Raw genomic sequence first — 25970 nt, 5'->3', positions numbered from 1 at the left:
TATCCAAAGCGACTTAGTGCATTCAACATCTATGAGGGGCCATTTAGGGGTTCAGGACACTTAGGCATGTAAATGGTTTCAAACTGCGGCTGTATCAGGCAAATAAAATGGCGAGAGAGAACTTACAGGCAGTTCAAAATAAAATGAAGAGTCTGTATGATCGGCGTGCAGAACGCGTGCGGAACGCTGGGAATTTAGTACTGGGGATCAAGTTCTGGCACTTCTGCCTTTAGTTGGCTCTCCTTTTCAGGCTAAGTTCTCTGGCCCTTATACAGTGACCCGAAAAGTGTCGGACCTTAATTATTTAATCTCGACCCCTGACCGGAAGAAGTCTGTGCAGTTGTGTCACATTAATTTGTTAAAACCCTACTTTGCTCGCTCCCCTGTGCCAGGTCCTGGGTCGTTTTCATCTGTTGCTGCAGCAGTTCCAGTGGGTCCTTCAGCTCCACCTCTTGATCCGTGTTATACACCAGATGATGGCATGTTGAAAGGGCGTCTTAAAAATTCGGAGTCACTTTCCAATCTTGATATAATATTGAATCATTTACCTGAACCAAAGCGAACAGCGTTGGTGAATATTATTAAAGGTTATCCCTGCCTGTTTGCAGATACACCTTCTCGTACTCATCTTCTTGAGCATGATATTGACGTGGGAGAGGCCCAGCCAGTCAGACAACGCTTTTATCGTCTCCAGATAAAAGAGAGCACTTAGAAGCAGAGGTCAAATATATGCTGGAAAATAACATTGCTGAGCCATGTGCATCTAGTTGGTCTTCCCCATGCTTACTCGCAAAGAAGCCAGATGGTACCTCTCCGAAAGGTGAATCAGACTCTTTTCCACTCCCACGTATGGAGGACTGTGTGGACCAGGTTGGCTCTGCGAAGTTTGTCAGTAAGTTTGACCTACTTAAAGGCTACTGGCAAGTTCCTTTAACTTCCAGAGCTAGGGAGATCGCCACTTTCATTACATCCAGTGGTTTGTATTCCTATACCGTTTTGCCGTTTGGGTTACGTACTGCCCCAGCCACCTTCCAGCGCCTAATGAACAAGGTGGTGTCAGGATTGGTCGGCTGCGCTGTGTATTTGGATGACGTGGTGATTTACAGTGACACCTGGGAGAATCATCTTCAGCGCATTCAAGCACTGTTCGACCGTCTGACCTGGGCTCGTCTGACCATTAATCTGGCAAAATGTGAGTTTGCTAAGGCAACAGTAACGTACCTGGGAAAGGTAGTTGGCCAAGGGCAGGTGCGCCCAGTAAGAGCAAAAGTATTGGCAGTTGATCAGTTTCCTGTTCCGACAACCAAGAAACAAGCTGGTGCTGTATTGATGCAGGCTAATGAAAGCGGTGTTGACTGCCCAGTGAGTTTCTTTTCTAAAAAGTTCAATTCACACCAGTTAAACTACTCAATTATTGAAAAGGAGGCACTGGCACTCATCTGGGCATTGAAACACTTTGAGGTTTATGTGGGGGGTGGAGTAAGACCTTTAGTGGTGTACACGGATCATAATCCCCTAACCTTTCTCCACTCACTCCAAAACCCAAATCTAAGGCTTATGCGTTGGTGTCTTTTCCTACAGCCATTTCATTTAAATATACGACATGTAAAAGGAACTGAAAATACGGTGGCTGATGCCATGTCCCGAGCTATGATTGTAAGTTAACTTGTGTTTTTACTCCCTGCAGGGTCTCCTTCTGTCTGTTCTGGTTTTCTTCTCTCTTAAATTGCTTCTTAGGTACCAAAGTTGCAGAGGGGGGGGGGAGTCACAATGCTCAAGGGTGAGATTGCCTGCAGGTGGTACAGACATTCACAGGTTAACATTAATATTCCTAATTGTGTTTTATTAAAATCTGTAGTATTATATGTTGGTTTAGTTATTGAGCAGGTATTTGGTAGTTGTTGTAAAATTTTGGGGATCCAAAGGAGGACCCCCATCTTAAGGAAGGGGGTGTGACGACCCTCTCATTCTGCCTGCCGGTGTGCCTTGCTCTGTGCTGGTGGGTGGAGCTACAGCCACCTACCTGCCCATAGGGGTGGGCCTTCCCAGAAAGCATATAAGTCTGCTCTTCTGGGAGTGTCTCTCTCTCTCAGCAGGGCCTGCTGCACCAGCCTGAACCTGGATCCTTTGTTTGGTTTGCTGCACTAACAAACACGCATCACACGATATTCTCACTCATCCACACACTTCTGACACAACTGATGCCCTTCATACTTACACACCTCACTAGTTAGTAAATATGATGTTTGAGTTCAGTTGAATAAATAACTTTTGATTGATCGATCTGTGTGTGATCTCCCTTTTTGTTGCCAGCCTTGAGCCAGGTGGTAACAAATCACTTTGCTGTGATTAAGTCTCAGTTCTGCGTCCAATTTATATCTTGTCTAAAGCGGAATTGTGTATGATGTCAGCATTTTCCAATTCATACATTAGTCCTTCCACATGACATTAGCATAATTCCCACCCCCCAACACCTCCTTTGCGTTTGAACCACAGAACTGCTCACATGTCTGCTGCTGTGTCGAGGGGAGGGAGGTTACGGTAAATTCACAGTTTTGCTGTAGAGAAGACAGATGTATTGTATATTACATCAAAACACTTGGCAATGTAACATTCTACGGTCCAAAACGGGGTTGACTACCAAACTGGCAAAGTAAGCAACTGTTTTGGTTGGAAAAAAAAAGCTTACTTTTTTTTTTATTTGATTGAAAATAAGTTTGTGAATATGCACCAGGAAGAGAATAATATAAGATGGCATGTCAAGGGCCTTTAAATATGTCCTGCTTTATTACTTGATCCTAAGGCCCTGATTAATAGTGGTTGTAGTATTTTAAAGTTATTCTCATACATTAATGCATGCAATGAAATAATTCCAAAGCTGATCTACAGTAGGTGCCAGGTGTTTTAGGAAAGTTTTGAAATACAAAATGTAAATAAAGTAGGAGGAATGTGGTGTAAATATAGTGGCCCTGTATTTCCCCATGCTCCCCTACAGCAGGTTAATCCAGCTGTGGTTGCAGCCACTAAATAAAACAACATCAAAAAACCTGAACTGCCAAAGTCACTGAGTGGATTTTTACAAGCAACAAGAACTAGATTAAGATTTCAGTGCTCCTTAAGAACAGACCATACTGTATACTGTACTGTGTATCAGTATGGAGGGTTGGTGTATTGTATTTATATATTCATTTAGGGGCTGACATCAAAAATCTAGATTTAAATGTGATAAAATATATATAATCCAACAGATAAATATATTATCCAACGACCGTTAGTGGTATCAGGCCATTGACAACGTTTTGGTTTCCTTAAATGTTTTGTAATTAAAAAAAAGTCAAAGTTCAAGGTTTTGTAAGTACAAACTATCTTTAATCAGATGGCTGCAGGAAATCAACAGCCACTAAATATGTCTGTGGCAGAACTTGGTTTCCTTCCCCTACTGATGCAAACCTTTGATGGAATACCATGAAGTTATAAAGATCTTATCACAGCTGCTCAGATGCATACACACAAACCCAGGTTTAGAAATGCAGCAGTGACCTATTTTGTGATCACCCAGAACCCCATTAATTTCCTCATCTGTAGTTTATTTCCATAACACTGTCAACAGTTTTTTATAGGACATGTTGCTTTTGGAACATCTATTGGAGAGGTGTGGGTTGAATGTGTCTTTGGTGTCAGACTTTGACCAAGCATATAAGTGAATGTCACTATGAGTCACTATGACAAACAGAAATGATGACATAACTGTCAAACCCAAAGTTCACATGTAATCAATTGCACCATGTTTGATCCTCTGAGTCTTAACATGAACCCTGTAAAGCGGCACAATGCAAGATTCGCTCTCAGCTACATTCAGGCTCCCCCTACAGACGGGATGCATAATTCACTGTCGTAAATACGAGAAGTCTCAGCCTCCTCATGCACACAGCTGTACATTTGTTGAGAAGCTGACAGAAAAGAAACCAGCAACTTCACAAGCCAAAGAACTATGTGAACTGATGAGATGGAGATTTTACACAAACCCACAAGTTTCATTTGGTGTGACATTGCAGATGAAAACTAACATAACTAAAGAATGACCAGTGTTTTAGTTTAGCTGAAACACAGCAAAGCAAGTAGCTGAGGCAGTTATCAATGTATCCAAGCACATTGAAATGTTTGGCTAACTTACTAAACCTCCATTTAAGTAGGTTTACCTGGAACAAGCAAGTCAACAACTTGACTTACACAGCCCAAGGTCAAGCAAGCAGAACAGCACAAGACATAGTAAACAAGTTATGACTTACTTGTCCAGTAACAACAACATCAGGTCGCTATTTGTCCTACATCCTTTGGCGTCTTTTACCTTTCGCTATTCAGTCTTGTTCGTTTTCTTACTCAGCTACTTTCTCTTTTCCTCCGACAGCGTCCTCTTCAGTGTCTTCGGTGGCTCTTCCATGGTGTCCACACTGAGAGAGGCGAGCTGGTTGTCTCTTTCATCTAGCTGCTAGCTCCGACTCTGGTTGTTGGTGTGTGTTGTATTGTAACCGTAACGCAGGTCATAATGTTCCAGCTTGGTACAACCGTTCCTTTGTGCAGTTCCAAGCTTCCAGCGAGTGCTGTGACATTGACAGACATGTCCTTCTCCCAATTATAATTTTGTGTGACATCAAAATGATTTTGCAGCTGTTCATTTAAGGTATAAAAGCTAACTTGAGTTGCTTTAACTGGGAGCACCTTAGCATGCTGTGGACAGTTTAAAAAGGCCAAGGCTCTGAATCAAGTTGGCCACATTAAAATCCGAAGTGAAGCAGTGGACTTCAGCCTTTGACTTCAAGCTGTCCACAGATAAGATGAGGAAGAATTCCTCCATGGAAGAAGACACAGAGGTGATTGTTGTTATCATCAATGGCTTAAAGTAAATCTTCTTAGAAACTGTGTAATTGTCTGTGGTGTCTGTGGTGACGGCTACAATCACTGTTTTACTTGGTTTAGGGCTCTTTGTCTAAAGCCCCTTTCTCACAGGTCAAAAAAGCCACTGACATCCACAAACATCCGCCTCAGTTTTCAGTGCATAATCAATTATCAATTAATTATCAACAAAAACAGCTCCAATGCACTAAATGCAAAGGGAGAGAGTTGGAAATGTATCCTCCTTCCCTGTTTCCTTGTGTTTTCCTGCCGTTTTTCCGCATTCCTGCTGCGTCGTCTGTCCATGTCTTGTCGATGTTCGTGTGTGTGTGTGTGTGTGTGTGTGTGTTTGTTTTCCCCAGTTCCTGTTCTCCTGCCTATTGTCCTACGACCCTGAGTCTCACTCCACAGTCAAGTTGTCAAGCTGGCATCTCTATATAAAGACTGGTTTATCCCACAAGACACACCCATGCTGATAGCAACACTACGACCGCCTCCTCCGTCTTGCATTTTGAATCTTGTCACTCTGTAACACCTATTTTACCTGTTCACAGAATAACCTGCCCTCCTTTAACACCTGTCATGCTTCAAATTGCCTGCTTTGTTTTAGACCTTGATTCTTGGAACGCTCACCTAGTCCTGCCTGCTGAATTTAGCCTAATATTTGTTATTATACACGTTAAATCTATGTGTCACACACCAGAACAGAGATTTGTACAGTTAAGTGGTCAAAGGTGAACCATTCCAATATGAAGTAGTGGAATCTTGATTTGCGTGTTTACTCTGTTTATTAGGGTAAAATGGCCTCGTTTGGAGCCAGTCGCACAACAGACCTGGGATCAGACTGTGTATGAGCTGACCCAGCAGCTGCGTGTGTGGGCCATAGACTGCATATGGAGGTGTAGACTGGTCCCAGATCAGCGCTGCTGGAGAGTGTTTACGGACTGGGACCCGCCCCATCACGTCAGAAGACCCGCTGAAATTCAAAGTTGGAGGAGGAGGAGACTGGAGGTTTCTATGTGTTTATGTCTGTGGTCAGAACAAGAAGACCCCTCTCCTCGTCAGTCGGAACTCTCCCACATCTCCTCAGGTACGACCCCACGTTGAGCTCTTCACTCTGCACGTTGCTAACGTTACACGCTTCGGTTTGTTCCTGCTAATATTAGCTAAATGTTCTCAAAGCTAGGCTAACGTTTTGTCCAGCAGAGTTGACTCGTACATGCAGCTAATGTGGCTAATGTAGCTATTGGGTTATCAGTGCAGTTAAGTGCAGCTAACATGGCGGTTTTGATGTGTTGGCAGCGTTTATCAGATGACGCAACGTATTCAGCTGACTTGCTGCTAGCTCCACTAGCAAAGGAACCGAGTCATGTTGGAATGAGGCGAGCTGAAACTGTGGGGCGTTGTCGCGTTTCATGAATCTGGGACACACACGAAACGTTTTAACCCCGTTAGCCGTTAGCCCATTTGGTACAAATGTTAAAGCTAGCTTCAGTCGTTTTAATCGAATAGTCATCAAATAGTTTTGAACGTATACAAACTGTAACATGGTGACTATGTCCACGACCTTCACCGTTAAGCATTCTCCTCTTTATACGATAGAATAAGACAGACTTTATAAATTCCAAAGCAAATTCTTGTGCCAGATAACAGTAACGCTACTATTTACAATCGAGTACAGTAGGATCCATCTATAGAGGTTGGGAAACAGGTGTCATCATTGAAGCCAAACTCCTACACAAACCTGACTCTTTGTTTCTGCTCACTGACAGTGAGAGCAGGCATCTTGATTAGAAAACATATCCAGTGTGTAATGTCTCTGATTGCAGCTCAGTATGGAAGCTGGCGAGGAAAACAACGCAAGCATGAAGAGACAGAGAACACCTCTGTCAGATTCTGAAGACAATGTCTTCACGCCCTCAGGTTGGTTTGTGCCTGTATTAACAAGAATGCCAAGTTTCACATCTTTATCTATATTTATTACTTGCATATCATTTGCTTATCTCCATTGTTGTCTCCTATGTGTCAGATATGAAAGATGGCCAGAAGCGGCGGCGTCTGGACGCAGCAGGTCAAGAGAACCGAAGCCCTAAACCATCCAGCTCTGGACGACTAGCTGAGCTGGGGATAAAGGCTGATACACCGATGGTTCCCTCAGTGCAGTCCCGGGTCCACCAGCTCACCCACAGAAGAGAGGGTAATCCTGCCTTTTATATATTGTTCACCCAGCTGTATCACAAAGCCTGTAAAATATGTCTAGATTTGTGATTGCTTCCAGTTCTCCAGATTATCTGCATGTAACACAAGAACTATTAAGTCAAGGAGTTGAGTAAACTGTGTGATAAACAGGTGATAAATGCAGTAGTTTATAACAGTAGTATGTGTTTTTGTATTTTCAATGAAGAAGCTCCAACGGCCCAGAGGTGCTTCTCGGATCCTGGGGCTGGCAGCCCAGCAGCCAACATCCATGACAAGGGCTTCAGGGAGCATCTCCTTGGTAAGAATGCATATTAACACATGCATAATGTAGAATATAATAGATGGAAGTTGTCACAATGCGAGTGAAAATTAGTGTGTAAATGTGAATTATTTGGGTGGAGTGGTGCTAATCACTCAGCATTCCAATGAATGCCAGTTCGGGACCCCACTTTGTAGCATTGTATTGGTACTTGAAGTAGTGTTGCAAGGTATTCCCAGAAATATCACAAGATAAGGGTGATATCATAGTGCCCACTCGCGTATGTGTTTATGCGCGTGCACACACACACACACTCCCTCTCTGACACAGAAAGACACACACTGACTCAGCTGATGTCTCTGACAGTTTAAATGACATTTTTTAAATGACACCACAATATCAACACGGATCACCACATCACGATCGATACTTTTCTTAAATTAGTAAAATCTTTCTTCATAGCTGCATGCATTAATACATAATTCAGATTGTACTGACTCTGCTCTCTCTTTTTCTCTTGGCTGACACACACCAACAGACTCGCACACACAAATAAAACACAGTGTCATTTGACATATGTTAAGAAAATCATACAAAAGTGTATGAAAAGACCCAATTACTAGAATTTTTTCAGGGGGGTGGCATAAATTTGGACTTAGACGGCTGTCTCACAGTTCTCTATGCAGGAAAATCCCTGTTAACAGCACATAAACTACAGTTTGGATGCATTTGGATTATTTTTTCAGGTTGTACATCCATCTGTCACATTCTCGTGGACAAGTTATTTCAATAAAGATCACTACAGGTTAAAGGTCACTGACCTCACATCCATCACATTCTTGTGAATGCAATCAGCAATAGAGGGACATCAGAATATTCTACAAAAACAATTCTCTGGTTATTCAGCACCTTAACTCATGAAAAGAATCGAACGACATCATTGTGATGGTTATTTACAATTTGTCAGACACTGAATTGGTGACAGTAATCTTGGGTGTCCACCTTGAAACTGGTGATCATATTGGTTTCCTTCCAGATTGAAGATGTGTGTGAAAAATCCACGCTTCAGAATTTTTAGCTTCTTTGAAGCAACATCTAATTTCAGTTATTGTCCACTGTCATGGCTGCAGCTTTTAATCAATCAACTCATGAATCAACTTTATTGGCATGTGAACATGTACAAGGAACAGACCTTATTTCTCTCAGTGAACATACACACTAATACAGTAGTACATAGGCAGCATCACAACATAACAAATCAAACTAGAATGCTACTCAGCAAAGTGCATACCTACCCCAAGGTAGGAAAGAAAGCATTTCTTGATCCGTCCCCTTTATCTAGATCCACACTACAATTTAATGGTTTCTTACTTTGCCCATGTCCCATCCTTCTACCAAGTCTTGTGGAAATACAGTAGTTTTGCATAATCTTGCACATAAACAAACAGGGGTGGAAACATTAAAAATAAACTTACATTAATTATTTATTTATTTATTTTTATAGAACTTAGGACAAGATGGAGAATATCCCTAGTACATTTGAAGGTCTTCACCACTAGTTGCTGATCACTAGTTGATGTTAGCGACCACCATCAGATGTTAGGGACATATCTTCAGTTGTGTACCGTAGTATTAAGAGGTGTGTCTTTACTCACAAGACCCCCCTCTGCTAAGGCAGACCTGAGGGTGGATGTTATTATTTATATTTTATTACTTATTTATTCATAAACTAATTTGAGATTTATGTTTATTGCCATACCAAGTACAGATAACTTAAACTGGGCTGGCTTTACTAACTCAAACCCACTTGAAGTACAAGCCATACAGCTGTAAATATAGATTTATGGAACTTGGTATCAGTCAATACTCTAAATACTCTTTGAAATCCCAAGGCAATCATATTTCATTAAATGGACTTCATTTTTATTTACGTTTTTAGAATTCATATCTACCTTTTTTGTCCATCCAGGTCAGGGAGAGTTCAGTCAGCGAGTGGAGCGGTTTAAAGTGCCAGTTCTCCAGATTGGCCTCACACCGAGCCCTTCCAGCCTGAGCTCTCGAACCCGATCCAACTTAGTATCTGACATCCATCAGAAACTCCAGGGCACGACGACACCCAGCTCCAAGCAGGCCTCTCGCATTCGCCAGGTTGGTTGACCTGCCTTATGACTAAAATCAGTAGCATCTACAAAACTGGGATCAGCACATTTGTAGCTCATACTTACATGTGTAAGTGAACTCATACATTATTTGATGAAATGGATCATGATGACCTATAAATGATTTGTAGTACTCTTCAGTTGTGACTGTAATTCTTTAAATGTAAAATGTTTCTAAACCGAGGCCAATAGCAGTCACTGTATCATTTTAAATGTATGAATGGGTTAATTTTATATCTGTATAATTCCTATTTTGATGTAATTTGATAGTAAATCTAAAGAGGTTGTGTCTAATGTTGTTTCTTGGTTCAGGAACGGGATCAGGAAATAAGCCAGCTACATTTCCAACCAATTAGTGAGAATGCCTGGCTAAAGAGAAGCAGCTCTGATCCCTCATTGGCTCAAGTGAGTTTATTTTGTTAATGAAAAAAATATCTGATGTTTTTTTTACCATGATTATGACAAGATGAGACAGCAATGACTCTTACTGTGACTATATCAACATGAAATATCATTGTCAAAATGAGAAGACTAACACATTTTAAAAAATACAAACTTTACCAAAACCTTGCTATATTTCTATTGATGGAAAAAAAAAAAAAGAAGGAATTTACAGTGGGGTTTTTCTTTTGTCCCAAACAACAATAACTTGATCTAAATGTCAAATTTCTTTTCCTATCAAATTATCTTTCTGGTGATTCCTTCCTACCAGCAGTGCAACATACTGACATCAGCACTGTACTGTGCCCAGTGTTAAACTTTAATATTATGGCTTCTTAAAATCAGATAATGACAGCAACAAACCAGGTTGACATTTGGATCTGCTTTAAATATGATGAAGCTACAAAATCACTGGCAAGAAAATCACAGAACGGAGGAAACACCTAAACGCACCACACAGACACTGCGTACGTTGTGTATGGGCTTTGTGTGAAAAGAGGTTTCAAACATTTTCCTAACAAGTATATCAAAGTGGAAGTGTACAACCCACCGCAAGCTCACAAAACTACATCATAAAATCAACCTTTCTGCCCCAGACCTGACAACCTGAACATTATAAGATGAGGATATGAGGCAGATGAGGCAGGGCTGTTGTACAAGGTTCTCTTTGGTTGTGAGGGTTTCCCTTTTTTTTTTTTCTAGTCACTCTGTGATTGACTCTTTGTGAAAGATTTGTTATTGTTGCTGCTTATTTCCAGGATGTTAAAATCATTTGGTTGAAAGCACTTTGCTGATGTTTGGCTAAAATCCTCATTGTTGGTTGGTGGAATAAAACTAGACAAAAATTCTTTAAAACCTGAATGTCCAGAAATTTAGTAGATTCTAAAAAAGGATAAGGTTGTCTCCAGCAGAGCTCCGACCTTAGGCATTTTGGGCCAATTTAACTTCGATTTGCCCCCCCTTCAATTCTCAGGGGGCCAAAGTTAATGTGGTTAATTTTATATTAATATACATCGATTGATAATGATAACCTCAACATTTTCTCTAAGTCTTTAGTGTATTAGGTTCAAGGATCAGGGATTCTTCCTCTTCCCTCGCCGGCACATGTCCAAAGGAACCTGATGATTGAAAACTCAATATGTTGTTTTTGTGGATGTAATTATTGTTTCACTTAAGTTTTAGTCTCTTTTACACTTTGAGTGTTTTTTTACACATCTGCCTGTGTAAACATTAGCAGGGAAGGAGCACTCCTGGCCCCTCATCTCCTTCCTCCTGGGTCCCTAGATCTGGAAGGAGAGTTCATTGGCCTCCCATGCAGCCCAGGGATGTGAGTCAGTGATTACTCTCTGGTCACGTGGTGCACATGGGAAATACTTTGAGCCAATACACTTGGTAATCTTAACTTGGCCCACCTCTTCAGAGGAAAGAATTTCACCTTTTAGATAGTCTGTGGTGTGGTTTTATGGAAGTGGGCTGTTATCTTCTCACTATCTTCTCACACCGTTTCATTTGATGCTGACCAAATATTTGTAGTGTCTATAAAGTATTTTTTTTGGTCCACTTATTTATTTGCAATGATCTACATAAAACTGAGCTACCTCTTATTGGGCCAATATTGTTTCTCTCAGCAGGATGAGGGTAAAGCTGAGAAGAAAGATGGCAGCTTCAGTGAAGCTCCTACATCAGCTGCAGAGAATCCATCTCTAAACACAACAGGTAAGACTTTTATGATGCTAAAGTTTTCCCCAATAGACTATTCGTAATGAAATGTATAACTTCTTTCCTGTGAACAGACTTAACCCTTGTAAAGTATGAATGTCCTGAATTGCTGTGCAATATCAATATTGATGAGCCATATCTGGGTGTGCCTTCTGCAAGACGCATGCCAACTGCAATATTTTTCAGCACAAAGAAGTTATGCAACTCTTCTAGCTATCAAGCAGCGACAGATGCGTCAATGGAATTATAATTATTTTATTATTTGCATAATAATAATAAGAGTTAAACAGTAATGTAAACATATTTATGAGGTATAATTTATATATTTATTTTTAATTGATTCAAAGTAGGGCTGAACCTAACGACTTTTATTAATTAATCTAACGATAATTTATTTGAATAATCGAGCGATTATTTAAATAATTAAAAAATCGAATTTCCTCAAGCAAAGGTCCGAAACATCATAATGTCTAACATGCGTTATGATTCAGTGCCATATATTTTGAAGTAGCCGTAGTTGTGTCAATGTCTGCATGAAGTCAAAAACTAAAATAAAGAAAGTTCAATTCAATAGCATTTCAAATATGTTTATTAAAAATGTTCACACTGAACTGGAGGAAACTCTATATCCTATATCACTTGTATACAGAACTTGAGAACAAATTTGTTTGTACGAAGAGTTCTTGCACATACTTGTTACATGCTCTAACTTATGTTACGGTTACTGCTTTGACACTAAGTGTTAAGATGTGAGACTAATCTTTCAACAGGTCAAAGATCACAGTATGACTCTGAAGCACCAGTACCTGTAGAGCTCAAAAGCTCTAGTGAAGGGCAGCTGCAAATTAAGGGGAAGGAAAACACTCATCAGGGTGAAGAAGTCATGAAAGAGAGCGACCACAAGGCTTCAGTTGGAAATGAAGAGCAGCTTGTGTCAGAAGAATCAAAGACTGTGTTGAAGCTGTCTTTTAGTGAGGATCAGAGTTTCTCCAAAACATGTTTCAGTGAGGATCCAAAAGTGTCATGTGATGAAGACAGGCTACTAGAATCAACTTGTCCCCACGAGTCAAACAATGAGAAAACCGGTGAGGTTTCCAAAGCAACTGAACAGAGCAGGAAAGAGAGTTTTTCATTGGAAGAAGATGAAAAGATGGATGATGATTCTTTATATAATGACGAGTACATTGAGCCCTCAACAGACGAGGAGTGTCGGTCGTGGAGATATCCTCAGTACAAGGTATGCAAAGAGGAAGAGTCTGTCATGTCTGAAGAGCTGCAGGAAGATGTGTGTGCTGAGGAGAAGCTGGAATTATCTGGATTGGAAGAGGAGAAAGGAGGCAGTGTTGCAGATCACAGTGATCCCTCTGAAGTCCAGGACAGTGACTGTTATTTGGTTGATGTCTCTTTTGAGATGGCCAGTTCCTCTGAATTGCAGGAAGATGATGAATCTACACCAGAAGAGGACTCTGTGGCAGACCAGTGTTCTTTAAACAGGGAACATGTGAACATGGAGTCCGATGAAGAATGTAAGGAGGGAGCAGCCAGTGGATATACTGGTATTTCTACCACAATACAAGGCCAGAAAGACACAGAGGAGTGTACTCAAGAGGATGATTTATGTCAACAGTCAGAAGACATCCTAACAATCGATATAAAGGAAGAACATATGGATCTAGAGTCAGGCCTAAATAGCAGAGGGGAACAAATAACATCATCTCCTTTTGCAGATGTAGCTCAGAAAGAAATACAGACAGTGTATACAGAATTTCAGAGAACCACTGAAGATGCAGCACAGTCAAAAACAAAGGCCAATGTCCAGCCTGTAGACGTTGCTGCAGATGATCCAGCTCTAAGTTTAACAGAGGTCCAGGTGTCAGAATACAGTCTGAAAGAGGAAAAGGATCCAGAAATAGAAGATGAAAGACAGGGTGTTCTAGATGGGCCAGCAGAAACTCACAAGGCAGTGGGAGGAGAGAGCTTAAAGAAAGTCACATTTATCCTGGAGCCTGAGCTAATCAATGACTCAGCACTGTCTGAGGCCAGGACCTCTGAGGAGTCCAGAGCAGAGACGAGCATGTCAGGTAAGACCAGTAAGGATGTGTGTGTGAGCACTGGGCTGCCTGAAGACAGAGGTGGAGCACGTTGGTGACGTTGTTGGTGAAACAGGTCCTTCACCACTAATAAACTGCACACACTGGGAAGGGGATGTTTGTGTGAATAACATGTGGTTTTGCAAAACTATTATTTGAGACTAAGTATGTTGAAAAGTGCTTCGAGACAGACAAACAGGTGCTTATGAAGGTATAAAGGGCAAATGAGACATGTATGTTGCCATCTATTGTAGGTTTTTTATATATAATGACTGGTTTTCTGGAAAGTCACCAGCCCATCTACCTTTTGCAGGAAGTGTAATCCTTATTTGCCTCTAAAAGGGATTTGCTTTATTTTTGTAATGTTTTGTTTCTTAGATGCTGAGCTGAGCTCTCATGATGAGACCAACACCAATGAAATTATCGATCGGATGTTCGATGAGGTGCTGGAATATGCTGGAAGGATGGAGGAAGAGAGGGGGAATGATGAAGATCCTGAGTACGGTGATAGTGGCATTGGTGTTTGCTCTGGAGACAAAGATAAAATGGACACAGAGTCTAAGAAGGAGAAAAGTAAAGAGGAGGGAGAGGCCAAAGAAGAGTGTGATGAGAGCAAGGAGCTTGAAGGCAACGGAGATGAGTTGCTCACTTTCCCTCCCAGTGGCATCCTCTCTCCTCTCAGCAAGTCGGTGGAGGCTTGGGTTACCCCTCTGGTAAGAAGACTTTTTACTGCTGAGATGTTCATTCACAAGTACCATTTAAGGACATTTTCTGGCTTAAGTAATGTTGGGAAAGTTAATAGATTCAGAAGCAGGAAAAGTATAGTTTATTAATGATTAATATTCCACCAACAGCGGCTGGCAACAAGCCTGGAATCCAATCCTCCCTCTCTGCTCCTGACTCCAGAGGAGACCCTCTCCCCTGACTCTGTTCCTCTGTACAGGTACAGGTACAGGTCAAAGCATCCACTCTATTTGGAATAAACCAGAGACTATCTCAGTCTTGAATCATTAGTGATTAGGGTTTATTATCGTTTAGGCTTTTTCTGGTGCTGGTGCTAAATCGATTGTTTTAACACTGTTCTGATGCCTAAACTGTGCCAGAACCAATACTTTTTCCTTAAAAGAGCTCATAACCACAGATGATGATATCAACAGATTTTCACACAAACAGTCAAATACAGAGCATCCCTCTGATTTCCTCTGATATTAATGAAGGACCTCTGACCAGGTCCTTCATTAAGTGTGTCATGTTCCTCACTTAATACAGAATTGTTGTCAAACATTTGCTGCACATCCCAGTGTCCCAAAATATGTGTTGCGATTCGGTCAGATACGCACCGACTGTGTAGGAAACGGTGCCTGATTGGCACCAGATTTGTTAACTAATCCTTACAGTGTTGTGTTTTGTCAGATATCACTCATGTGACACATCTCATTCGATTCAATTTTATTTGTATAGCGCCAAATCATAATGTACTTTATCTCAAGGTGCTTAACATCGAAGGTCAAGACCTTAAAAATCTAAGAAATAACATCCCCAGTGAATTTGTTTTCCAAGTAGGATCAGATACACCTGTACTATCTATCACTAATAATCCAAAATACGAGTGTATATATATTGTCCTGTAACATGCTCAACTGTAATCTGATTGTTGTTTCTATGATTGACAGTATTGATGCCTACCGTACACAAAGGCAGAACAAGTTGCCCCCCATTCAGAGCGTCACTCCCGGGGTTCAGAGACGAGCTCCAGAGAAGTCACAGCCTCAACATTCTGTCAACACCAAGGAGAGAATCACGGTGTGTAACACAGTATTTGATTATTTATTTGATTGTTGGAACAAGACAAATTCTCACGGTATACCATTTACTATTCTGAGTTACTTCTTACCATGTTCTCCCCATTACAAAACACTGACAACTGAAAATGTAAACTGTAGCGCTGAAACTTGACTTCTGTTTGATTTAATTAAATCTCATACAAATGTTCCTTTACCCATAATACCACTTATTATTCTGTGCATCACCAGGCTCTTAATGAGGAAGCAGGCAAACTGCAGACTGTGATCAGCCAGACCCTGCAGGCTCTGAACTGCTGTACTGATGAGGAGCATGGACGAGGCTCGCTGGAGGAGGCTGAAGCTGAAAAACTACTGCTGGTGTCCTGTAAGTAGACCACATGGCTGTTTGTTTGTTCACTCTTTTAGAATATATTTCTTCATCACTTGATTAAGTCTCTGGAACAACTAATGTAGATATCCCCACCATTTAATCAGCGTTTCCCACATAATTAATTAAATCTATGGCGGTAGCGTGGTTGCTAGTGCACAAAGGTTTCTCTCATGCGCAACAGATTCCAAGTGACAAAGACTAAGGCCGAATCCCATTTCACCCCTTAGCCCTTCCCCTACGTTTTGCGGGTTCAAGTGTAGGGGTAGGGTGTCCCAATACTTGTTGGGACCGAGGGGTAGGGCTTTATACCCCTCCAAACGGAGGGGTACCCAGAATGCCTTAGGAATCACTGGCAAGCTGCGAGAGAGACCCACAAATGTAGTATTTTCTCCATTTAATAAGGATTTGAAAATTACGATAATGATCTTAGTTTAATATCATTTCAATTTCATATGGTCACTTTTTTCACAAAAACCTTAAAACAAAAGATCGCTGCCGCGCTAGTGTTTTCTTTACCCCAGAATGGGCCCTTTATATTTAAATACTTTATATTTACATCAGGAGCAGGTCCTCTCTATGTAGGCTGCCATGTTTTTTCACAGTAGCCCAGACTGGACAAACTTAACACCTTTTGAGTTTTTATGACAACTGAAGGCTACCACAGGTTCTCTTGGATGTTTGGAAGGGGAGGGTGAGGTGAGGGGTATTCAGCTGCAACATGAAAATTCACCACTAGATGTCATTAAATTCTACAGACTGAACCTTTAAAAATCTCAAAGTAGGATCATTTTTATTATTTCTCTGTAGCCTTATTCTTGTGATGCATTTCAGGTGAGAAACGCTCTGCCCTGCTGGTGGAAGTGTCTAGACTGAGGGAGGAGAGGAACTCAGAGACTGGAGGGGCAGCAGGGGAGGACAAGGAATATGTTTCCCAGCAGCCCTGTAGAGGCACCGTCAGCATCACAAACATCCAGCTGCCGCTTAAGTTTGAATTTGTCTGCTCCTCCCACAGCCGCACAGGTAAAACAGCAAAGACATATCTACTATTTTCTAGCTTGCTGGGTCACTCATACAGCTTTTATATCTCTTCACTAAAAACGTGATTAACACAAACATAGTGATTGACATCCTCTTTAAAAGGACTGTTTTTGTACCTGTTCAGGTAGACCAAGTCACTTCTTTTTCATCCTGATCCGCTACGGGCCCTGCAACATCATCGCTACTCCACTGGCCACAGCTGCTGATGCTCAGAATGGAGACACCATCTCCTTCCCCACCTCTGTGACACTGTAAGCTGCAGTTCACCAGAATTAATCAAATTTACATTTTTAAGTATGTATTGAATGGTCACATGTAAACAACTCTCATACGGTTTAGCACAGATTTCATATTGACTTCCTCTTCGTCTGTAGAGAGTTTAATGACATAATTAATATGTTTATTTCAAATCTATAATGTTGATTAAATCTTGTTATGTTTTGTCCTTTGCTTGATATTTCAGGAAGGACATTCGCTCATCATTTGAGATTGATGTAGAAGTCTATAGTCTGGTGAGATAAACATTGGCATTTTGATTTGCTGTACTTTGTTGAATATTTTGAATACAAGTGGTTGGTGCCACAGATGCCAGTATTTATAAATTCATATATACAATGTTACTGTTATTCATACCCTGTATGTTCCTTAACACAGACGTGGAGTATTTTGTGTGCTTGAATGTTTGCTTGTGTTGTGGATGGGACATCAATTGTAAATAATGTAAACTTTCTTAAATGTTCTGATGTTTGTACTTTATTATTTCCACACGTTTATACTAAAGACAGAGGTGTTTGTGTGTTGTGATGAGGTAGATGAAGAGGCTTTCTTGGTTAATGTGGTGGATGGAGTGAGTATGCTCCACAGATAGTTTGGCCTATTCTGTGGCTCAGGTACTGTGCAGGTTGCCTGGTGGGTTGAGCAGCATTCTGCTGGTTTGGCATGTCGCAAGCTAGCATGTTGTTAGCTGGCCGTGTTGCAGACAGACGTGAATAGACTTACTACAGAGTGGGCTGTGTCACAAGTATAGACAAACGCTGTGCTAAAGTTTTGTTGTGGAGTGTCAAGCTGCATTTTCGCAAACCTCTCTCTGCTGTGGACTCTATGCAACCAGGTAGGCTCATGAACAGAGACATTATCCAGCTCGGGGCAGCGAAGCCTGTGAGCCCAGTCCTGGCACGTGCATTCTGCCCATTCTCATGCACACCCGGAGTGATAGTTTCACAGACAGACCCAGTGTCAGTCAAACAAAATTTGCACAGCTGAAGTAGAAACTACTGGTGTTATTGTGAGCTCTGCCTGTCTGCAGAGGACAGTACAAACACTAGGAAATATTTTTCTAAATGGCCTCTGACTATGACTGACAGGCCTGTTGTCAATGTGTCTGTGAGAGAGAGGTCTACAACAGAGTAAAAGTACAAAACACCATAAGATCTTTCATGTGTCAAAAAACAAAACCTTGTTCATTTAAATGCCAAACACTGCGGGCACTGGATCATAACTCTTTTTTCAGTTTCAGTCATAGAAAGTGGATAAATCCACTTCACAGTTTGATTGATGTGATGCATTGATTATCTTTTTCTGTTTTCGTGCCATCTAGTCCCACACTTCAGGTAGTAACTGCAGCGTGGACCGGACCACCACCAAGTCACGGGTAATTACATGAATTTCTTACAAACAAATAGATGTGACTTTATTAATTTCTAACTCCCTTATTGTGTCTTTATATACTCAGGTTACACCTAGAAAGCTTTTGAACACTATCACAGTGAGTACAATGTCTTTATTTCATACTTATATATATCCAGGCATGTTTTATGCTGTTTTTTCCCCATTACTTGTCCCAGAAGTGTTGCGCCTAAACCTTTTCATTTATTTTTCTACAGAGATCCAGTAACACTCTGACATGTGAGTTGAGATTATTTTGGTCAGTGCTAAATGTCATTTCCCCCTTTTCACTGAATCCAGTAACTCTAGAATAGTAGCTAGTAAAAGTTTAAATAAAGCTTTGAGTATTTAATGTGGCATCAGTTCTTCTTTGTACTGAAAAGGCCTAGTTAAACACTGGTCGTAATGGTCAGGCGTATTTCTTTTTTTCCTATGAGCTTTCATTCTTGTCCTTCAGCTGCTGCTATGCCTGCTCTCAACGCTCGTCGCTCCAGTAACTTTTGTCTCGTGGGCTCCCACAAGATCACCTTGGCCTCACTGGGACACAGCAAGTTCCCTCTGGATAAGGTAAATGTCTGGGAAGAGCTGCTCACTCTGTCACATTGCAGCCAAGATTGTGTCTGGACTACGTAGTAAGGGATGCTGGGGGAAAGCAGGATTGTTTGTCAGTCTAATCATTTTACATGCTGATCTTCAGCGATAAATTAAAACGGTTCATGTCCACATCAGCTCAGATGTTTGTCAGATTGGTGTGCAAAACTTTGGTGGATGTGTTTTTGTGAGTACAGACGAAGTTGTTAAAAGAGTCAATGAAAAGCATGGCACGTCACAAAATCACTGTCACCAGGCTTTGCTCCGGGCACCACTACACAGTACACCTACCCCTTTGCTCCATTTATTATTCTGTTAGAACTTGTGCACTTGGGTGGGCTCACTGGTGATGTAACGTGTCTGTCTCCCTCCCCTCTCTCTGTCTTGCTTCTTCCACTCAGATGAAACTTGATGGCAAAATCAGGAGACTGCTGGGAGATGAATTTCAGGAAAAGGTTTCACTCTTTTCTCAACACTGTCACCCCTTCACCTCTCACTTTCCACTCAGCTCCACTGCCTCACTGTCACTGTCTTTATTCCGTTGGTTCATGATTGCATTTACTCCTTTTAGTTCAACCTTGCATTGCAATCCGTTATGTTCATATTTTGACTCTAAATGCCTGTCCATTTACTCTGATGCCTATTCCAAGGAGTAAATTCGTAGTTAAATGTATTTGTGAAAATATTACTACAAACTCGGTATACAACGGGTATAAATTAAATTTCTTAAAAATGAGAGAAGTTGTGACCATGTCTGAGCACTTTGTGACTTCTTCAAGATACTGTTTTCTGTTTGCATCTCTTCCACGTCCTACCATTTCTCCTCCCTCTTCTCTCCCGGCCTGTAGGTGCCTTTTCTCTCTCCTCTAGAGGGCAACATCTACCTAAGACTGGACAGCCAGAGTCACTCCAATGTGCAGCACCAAGGCTTCCTGGTCAGTGAGGTTTTTATTCTCTCACTACGTTCACACAGTGGGCTCAAGTGGCCAGAATCTGATTTAGTTTTTTCCACTATGTGACCCAGATCGGATTGTTTAATGACACAAATCACATGGAATCTGCGTTTGGTTTTTTTGAGTCAGATTTGGGCCATTTTCCTATGTTGTTCTAAATCAGATACAGTTCTGATTTTTGAGGGGTCGTATAGTAACTGGTTTGTGTTTGAATGCATATCAAGTGTGTTTGAATGCACATCAAGAGAAACCCGTAAACACTCACATCTGTGGCCTCCATGTTTATGACCCGGGTCAAATCAGGGCTATGACCAGTTCATGTTGGATTCTGATCCCGGTGAAATTTAAAAAGTAATGTGAATAGCTACACAAAGGCTTGTAGTGTCAACGTAGTGTCTGACTTGATCAGTGTCACACATTCTGTATTAGAATGTTGACATATAAAGCAAATAGAGATTTACATTAAACTCCTGTGGGAAATTGTATAGCTTTACTTACATGGTTGATTTAAATGTTGTGATATTACAAGAATTAAGTCCATTTAAAACTATTTTTATTCATTTGCAACTTTATTCTCCAAAAATGATGACTTAATTTTCGTAATATTATGAATAATAAAATTAGGCTAAGACTTTTTTCTCCTATTACAAATTTATTCTCATGTTCTGGGAAAAAAATCCTTGAGTGGCCCTAATACTACTTTGTTCAAAGTAGACAATTTAATTTAAGAACATTTTATTGTGCCTTGTTGCATTTAGTAGTCTCACTGGTGTTATCCTGGTTCTGTTCCCAGACAATGTTTGAGTTGGTCAGTGGATATGGTGTGTGGCATCGCAGATATTTTGTCCTGGAGGGATACAGCATGCACTACTGGAACCATCCTAATGACAGAGAAACCAAGGTATGAATACACCAACACCCAAAATGTGCAGAAGAACTCACCAAGTTACTTTGAGCAGCTTTGATTCAGTCTTGTGGGTTCACCTCTCAGCAGGCAGAGGGCAGCATCTCTCTGTCCAGCTCTCCCAGTCAGTGTGTCAGGCCTGTCAAGAGGGACTCATGTGCTCGACCTTTCACCTTCGAGCTGGTGAGCAACCTTCCACATCAGCAGCAGGACGACAGCCAGGAGGCATTTGCCAAGTAAGTCTGAATAAAAGAAATAGAACTTTGCGAGTTTGTGAAGAAGAATTTTTGTGGTGTTCTTGGATTGTGATTAATTTACCTACCATGTGTTAACCCTTGACCTAGACGAACCTTTTCATCATATTTGATGTTGTACATTTTGGCCCATAGAATTCATCATCATAGTCTGTTACATATAATTACCACACAGTAAGCTTGAAGTCTGCTCCTCATGTGGCTGCAGTGATGTCACAGTGGGTGTTAAACGTTTGGCAGAAACACCTTCTGTGACATCATATTTGGGTTGTGGCTGGAAACATTCCTGCAGATGAACTGATCACTGGTGTTCTTCTGTCTTGCTCAGGTGCTGGTTTTCAGCCGACACCAAACAGGAGCGATCGGACTGGATGGAGAAACTCAACCAAGTTCTTTTGGACGTTCACACGTGGAAGCGAGCATCAGCGACCCAAACAGAAAGTCAGCAGTCAAACACAGGCAGTGGGAACTTGAGGGAGAGCATACTGTAACTACATCGCTATGTGCTCAGATGCAGTTGAAATGAGTTGTGTCTGTCTGGGATCCATGGAGGCATGTAGGGCTGGTAGATTCTCAATGTCAGTGCAGCAGGAGATGAGCCTCTGTTTCACTGATTAAACCAAACAGCCAAATTCTAAACATAAAACAAACAGGTAACACGTGATGTGTCTCATGTTGATATATTTTTGGGAGATTCTTCTGTTTAAGTTTCTGTTTATTTCTTTTTATCTGAATCCAATCATTTACTGTTGGTTTTCACTTTTATTTGCCAAGTTACAGTTGTCATTTAAATCTTTTTAGTTTCTCTTTACTTTACGTTATGTTTTTACTTTTCTTCTATGGCAATCAGCTGCTTTAGCCTTCATTGGAACTGTTATATTGTCACTTTGAGTAGCTAAGATGAAACTCCTCTTGTAGCTTATATATTTTTGAAATGATGAAAGTAATATTGTATGTTTGTATCATTTAAACTGGAATGATAGACACATTTATTTAGACACTAATGAATATTGAAGGAGAAGGAAATCTTTAAATCTACTAAACTGATTTAGGGTGAGAATGTATTTGAAATGGCAGGGAACTATTGAAGGAGTGCCAGTGTTGGGATGGGAGCTTCTGTTAGTCATTTAGGCACAGTATCTATTTCTGTCTAGTGAAGTAATAGGTTTTTGATCAGGGGCTCTAAGTTGAAGATAACGTGGGTTTATGTTCCAATGAACCAATCAATGTTTGACTGTTTATAACTCGATCTCGAGTCTCAATCTATTCCTATTGTCGGCACAAAGTGTCACTGGTGTCTTGGGGTTGTACTTTCTACTCAGTGCCCTTAAGAGTTTGCTCATATTCTTGAGTACATGATTTGTGTCACTGCACATTTAAAGCTGTATATTTACATTTGTAGACTTGTGTTATATACGTAATACACCAGATGAACGGGGTAAAAGAGGGGACTATGGTGATGCTGCTGCAATGAATGTGGTCTGTTCTGTCTGATGTCCTGTTCTTTTCCATGTATTTCAACTGATCAGTCTGTCGCTTTGTTATAAATGTTATCATGTCAACTCTCATATGCACTTAATGGAAGGTACCAATAAAATGAATGGAATTCAAAGGCAACAAAAACCGTTTCAATGGATGAATGTGACTGGTATGCAGTATCATGCGCTGGTATGACACTTCTCGCCCCTTTGTTTCTCCCACACTTTTCTGTACATTTTTATTCACATACTTAAGAATGGAGAATTGCAGGAGGCTGAGCCATAGATTGTCATACAGACCTGAGTGAGTCTGGCAGGAAGGCCGCTCGGGTCAGGAATGTCATACAGGAAGTGGTCTAGAATTAGACGTCCTGTTCATCCCAGAGCCTCTGGGTGGAGGCGCTGCTGGATGTTATGGAGTTTAAGGTGATGACAACAAAGGGAGGGCAGCATTCTGTTTTTAGTACTCGCACGGTCATCTCCAATCAGACAACACTGGCTGTTACAAGCCACAGATTTATCGCAGCAAAATAGATTACACAGATCAGAACTAGTGTAGTGCCCATTCTAAACATGTCTGTTTACAATAGGCTGTTCTCTTGTCCTGTGTTAATGCTCAGGAGCTACTTCGGAATAATTTCTTATCATTAGTGAGTCCTCCTCAAACAGTTCTACAATATACTGTCACTTTTTATTGTTTGTGTGCTGGACATGTGCGGAGCCTTTATAAACAGTCTATGGTGCATAGTGAAGTTAGAAAACTGTGTTCATCCTACCTGGTTTGTCTGCAGTGGAGATTTCAGAGTCAATGTTTTATAACGCTGTTATTTTTCATACATTGCATGTCACAATCTTCAGACCGATCGATCAGACCCGGTTGCTGATCACTGCTGTAGTTTATCTGAGGCAGCAGAAGACCTGTTCAACACGGTCTGCAGACTGAAGACACACTGCTTCACCCCCACTGACTGCTACAGGGCACTACTGGTCACCTGTTTATTCAAATCTTATTAACATTAAACGTATATCATGTGTCCAAATCTGGGCCATTAACGATAGACATACCAAGTGTAAATTCGATAAGATGAATGTTTTTGTGAGATATGCGTTCCACAGACAGATGTTTGTAGAATTCGTGGCTAGATGGAAACATTTGACTAAATCCAACCGATTTCTTGGACATTTTACTCAGCTGACTTACATCTTGTGTTCAATTAACAATATTGGTCTTATGGCGCAAGACGAAGGGTCAGCAGGTCACCATTATCTAACTTGGACAGTCAGTCAGAGGATCAGGTAGTTGGAACATCAGACTCTAGACTTCATCTTTGAACTCTTGAACTCTCTGAGTCTGCTGCACGACGGCGTCTGAGGGGATCAAGTCACAGAACTGAACCTCTAAAGGTTGAGGTGATGAAAATGCATGTGAACTGAAACATGGAACAGTCAAATTCCCACTGAAATGTCAATCAAAACCACGCCCCCTGCAGTCATTCAGTTCATCAGGGGTTGAGGATTTAAATGGACGTATCAGAATGATACAATAAATATCAGATGGATTTTATTGTGAATGATGAATAGTAGACCGTGAGCCAGTTCAGTTCATTATCACAGCAACAAATAAAATGGCAGGCAGGTTTCCTCACTTCCATAAGCATTTAAATTCAAATTATGTGTGATGATTCCAGCCCTCATTGCTGTGAATGCAAACCAGATAGTAGTTCTACAGCAGAGGGAGTGACTGAGCTGGGGAGAACCACTCAGACGGCAGTCAGCCCTGCTGTCTCTGGGCTGGAGCTCGGCAGGTCAGTGGCCTCTCTGTCCTCAGTGATGTGTTCCCACCCTGCAGGAATATGTTCGGCACAACATCCTGGTGTGTCAGCCTCTGCCCTGCTCTGGTTCCCTACACGACCCTGGAGGAAACTGTTCCTGTGGCAAACAAACAAGAGGTGATACTAAGGTGGGCTCCCCTGCTAACAGGACTAATACAGGATGGAGAAATGGATGTGGATTTCACTTGAAATTCTACCTAAACTGAACAGCCTGATGATTTCCTCAACAAGGTTTCATTCTGTGTGAAGAGAGTAAGACACTGTATAACACTGATACAGAGTCTCAACTGGGATTCCTTTTTGTATTTCTGTCATCATATCTGACATGTTGTATACATACAAACCTGGTTTTACTTTTTTGGTTAAAGAAGCTATGATCAATATCTTAACCTTTAGCTTCAACATGGAGGAGGCTGGGTTTATGACCTATACTGCAGCCAGTCACCAGGGAGCGATCGAGACACTTTGGCCTCACTTTAGGGGAGCTGTCATGTCGTCCATCCTTATACAGTCTATAATGCAAACAAGATAGCCATATAGCTACACTGGCCCTGAGGTCAAAAACAGTTTAGAAAATGCAATAACATAAAAATAAAAAAAAACATTGAATAGGCATAGTGAAAATATTCACCCATGATTTCAATCTTATTCTCAATTCTTCCCAACTCAAGTTTACAAGTCCAGAAAGAAATAGAAACAGGAAATGACATTGAATTGTCGCCAGGGCCTTGGTTTCCATCCCATCACGAACAACAACAAAGCAGTTGTCTAACCCTTTCCATAATCAGAAAGGTTGTGTTTAGTGAAATGTTGTCCTATGACCCTCAGGGCCACCGTACATATCCGTCTACATAGTGAATATGTCAGTGTCACAGCTTGTTTACACTGTCTAAAAAAATCAAACAGTTATTTCCTCTTTAAATCTTTATGCATTATTTTGATTCATAGAGGTGAAGTCACTGTAGTTTTTGTCTCGCTTTTTAAAAAAGAGTAAAGTAGGAGCTACAGGAGGTTTGTCAGTGTCTCGTCTGTCACAATGTTGTCCCTTGTTCAGATTCAACTTGTTATTTAACACCCACGCACACAGTTTCAGATTGCATGAGAAAATCTGAAGCACTGGAAGATGACGTTCCTGTGTGTGTCCTGCAGATAGCCTGTTGTGGCCACTTGGCACGCTCCCCACTGTGTTGTGAAGAGGTCCGGGAAGCTCATTGGCATAAACAGGGTGGTGGGGTCAGAGGGCTCAACTGGGCCGCAAATAAACCAAGTTCCCTCAGTGGAAGAAGCCAGCACTGGTCAAACAATGCAGAGGATTGGAGA

The 25970-nt window shown here is 41.2% G+C and overlaps 1 protein-coding gene across 9 annotated transcripts in view; it reads left to right on the top strand.

Annotated features, from left to right (window-relative positions):
- The window catches only part of si:dkey-30c15.10 (uncharacterized protein LOC559353 homolog), a 29882-nt gene extending 6919 nt beyond the window's left edge, over positions 1 to 22963 (top strand). For 2 of the 9 annotated variants that reach the window (XM_034587374.1, XM_034587377.1), the window contains exons 4-24: positions 7297 to 7390; positions 9321 to 9499; positions 9823 to 9915; positions 11186 to 11278; positions 11580 to 11667; positions 14139 to 14473; positions 14615 to 14703; positions 15434 to 15563; positions 15794 to 15929; positions 16767 to 16955; positions 17098 to 17224; positions 17437 to 17485; positions 18571 to 18624; positions 18706 to 18738; positions 18857 to 18878; positions 19096 to 19205; positions 19631 to 19684; positions 20078 to 20164; positions 20976 to 21083; positions 21174 to 21322; positions 21669 to 22963. In XM_034587374.1, the coding sequence (XP_034443265.1) occupies positions 7297 to 7390; positions 9321 to 9499; positions 9823 to 9915; positions 11186 to 11278; positions 11580 to 11667; positions 14139 to 14473; positions 14615 to 14703; positions 15434 to 15563; positions 15794 to 15929; positions 16767 to 16955; positions 17098 to 17224; positions 17437 to 17485; positions 18571 to 18624; positions 18706 to 18738; positions 18857 to 18878; positions 19096 to 19205; positions 19631 to 19684; positions 20078 to 20164; positions 20976 to 21083; positions 21174 to 21322; positions 21669 to 21831 (2382 nt within the window). In that variant the 3' untranslated portion in view covers positions 21832 to 22963. Of the gene's footprint in view, positions 1 to 5700; positions 5984 to 6722; positions 6817 to 6922; positions 7091 to 7296; positions 7391 to 9320; positions 9500 to 9822; positions 9916 to 11185; positions 11279 to 11579; positions 11668 to 12302; positions 13588 to 13617; positions 13752 to 14138; positions 14474 to 14614; positions 14704 to 15433; positions 15564 to 15793; positions 15930 to 16766; positions 16956 to 17097; positions 17225 to 17436; positions 17486 to 18570; positions 18625 to 18705; positions 18739 to 18856; positions 18879 to 19095; positions 19206 to 19630; positions 19685 to 20077; positions 20165 to 20975; positions 21084 to 21173; positions 21323 to 21668 lie in introns of those variants that run through there. The other 7 variants (XM_034587375.1, XM_034587378.1, XM_034587380.1 and 4 more) reach the window with 7 other exon arrangements.
- Positions 22964 to 25970: the final 3007 nt, after the last annotated feature.

The sequence above is a fragment of the Hippoglossus hippoglossus genome, chromosome 6, assembly GCF_009819705.1.
Source record: "Hippoglossus hippoglossus isolate fHipHip1 chromosome 6, fHipHip1.pri, whole genome shotgun sequence".
Taxonomy (NCBI): domain Eukaryota; kingdom Metazoa; phylum Chordata; class Actinopteri; order Pleuronectiformes; family Pleuronectidae; genus Hippoglossus; species Hippoglossus hippoglossus.
This window is presented reverse-complemented; position numbering and strand designations above follow the sequence as displayed.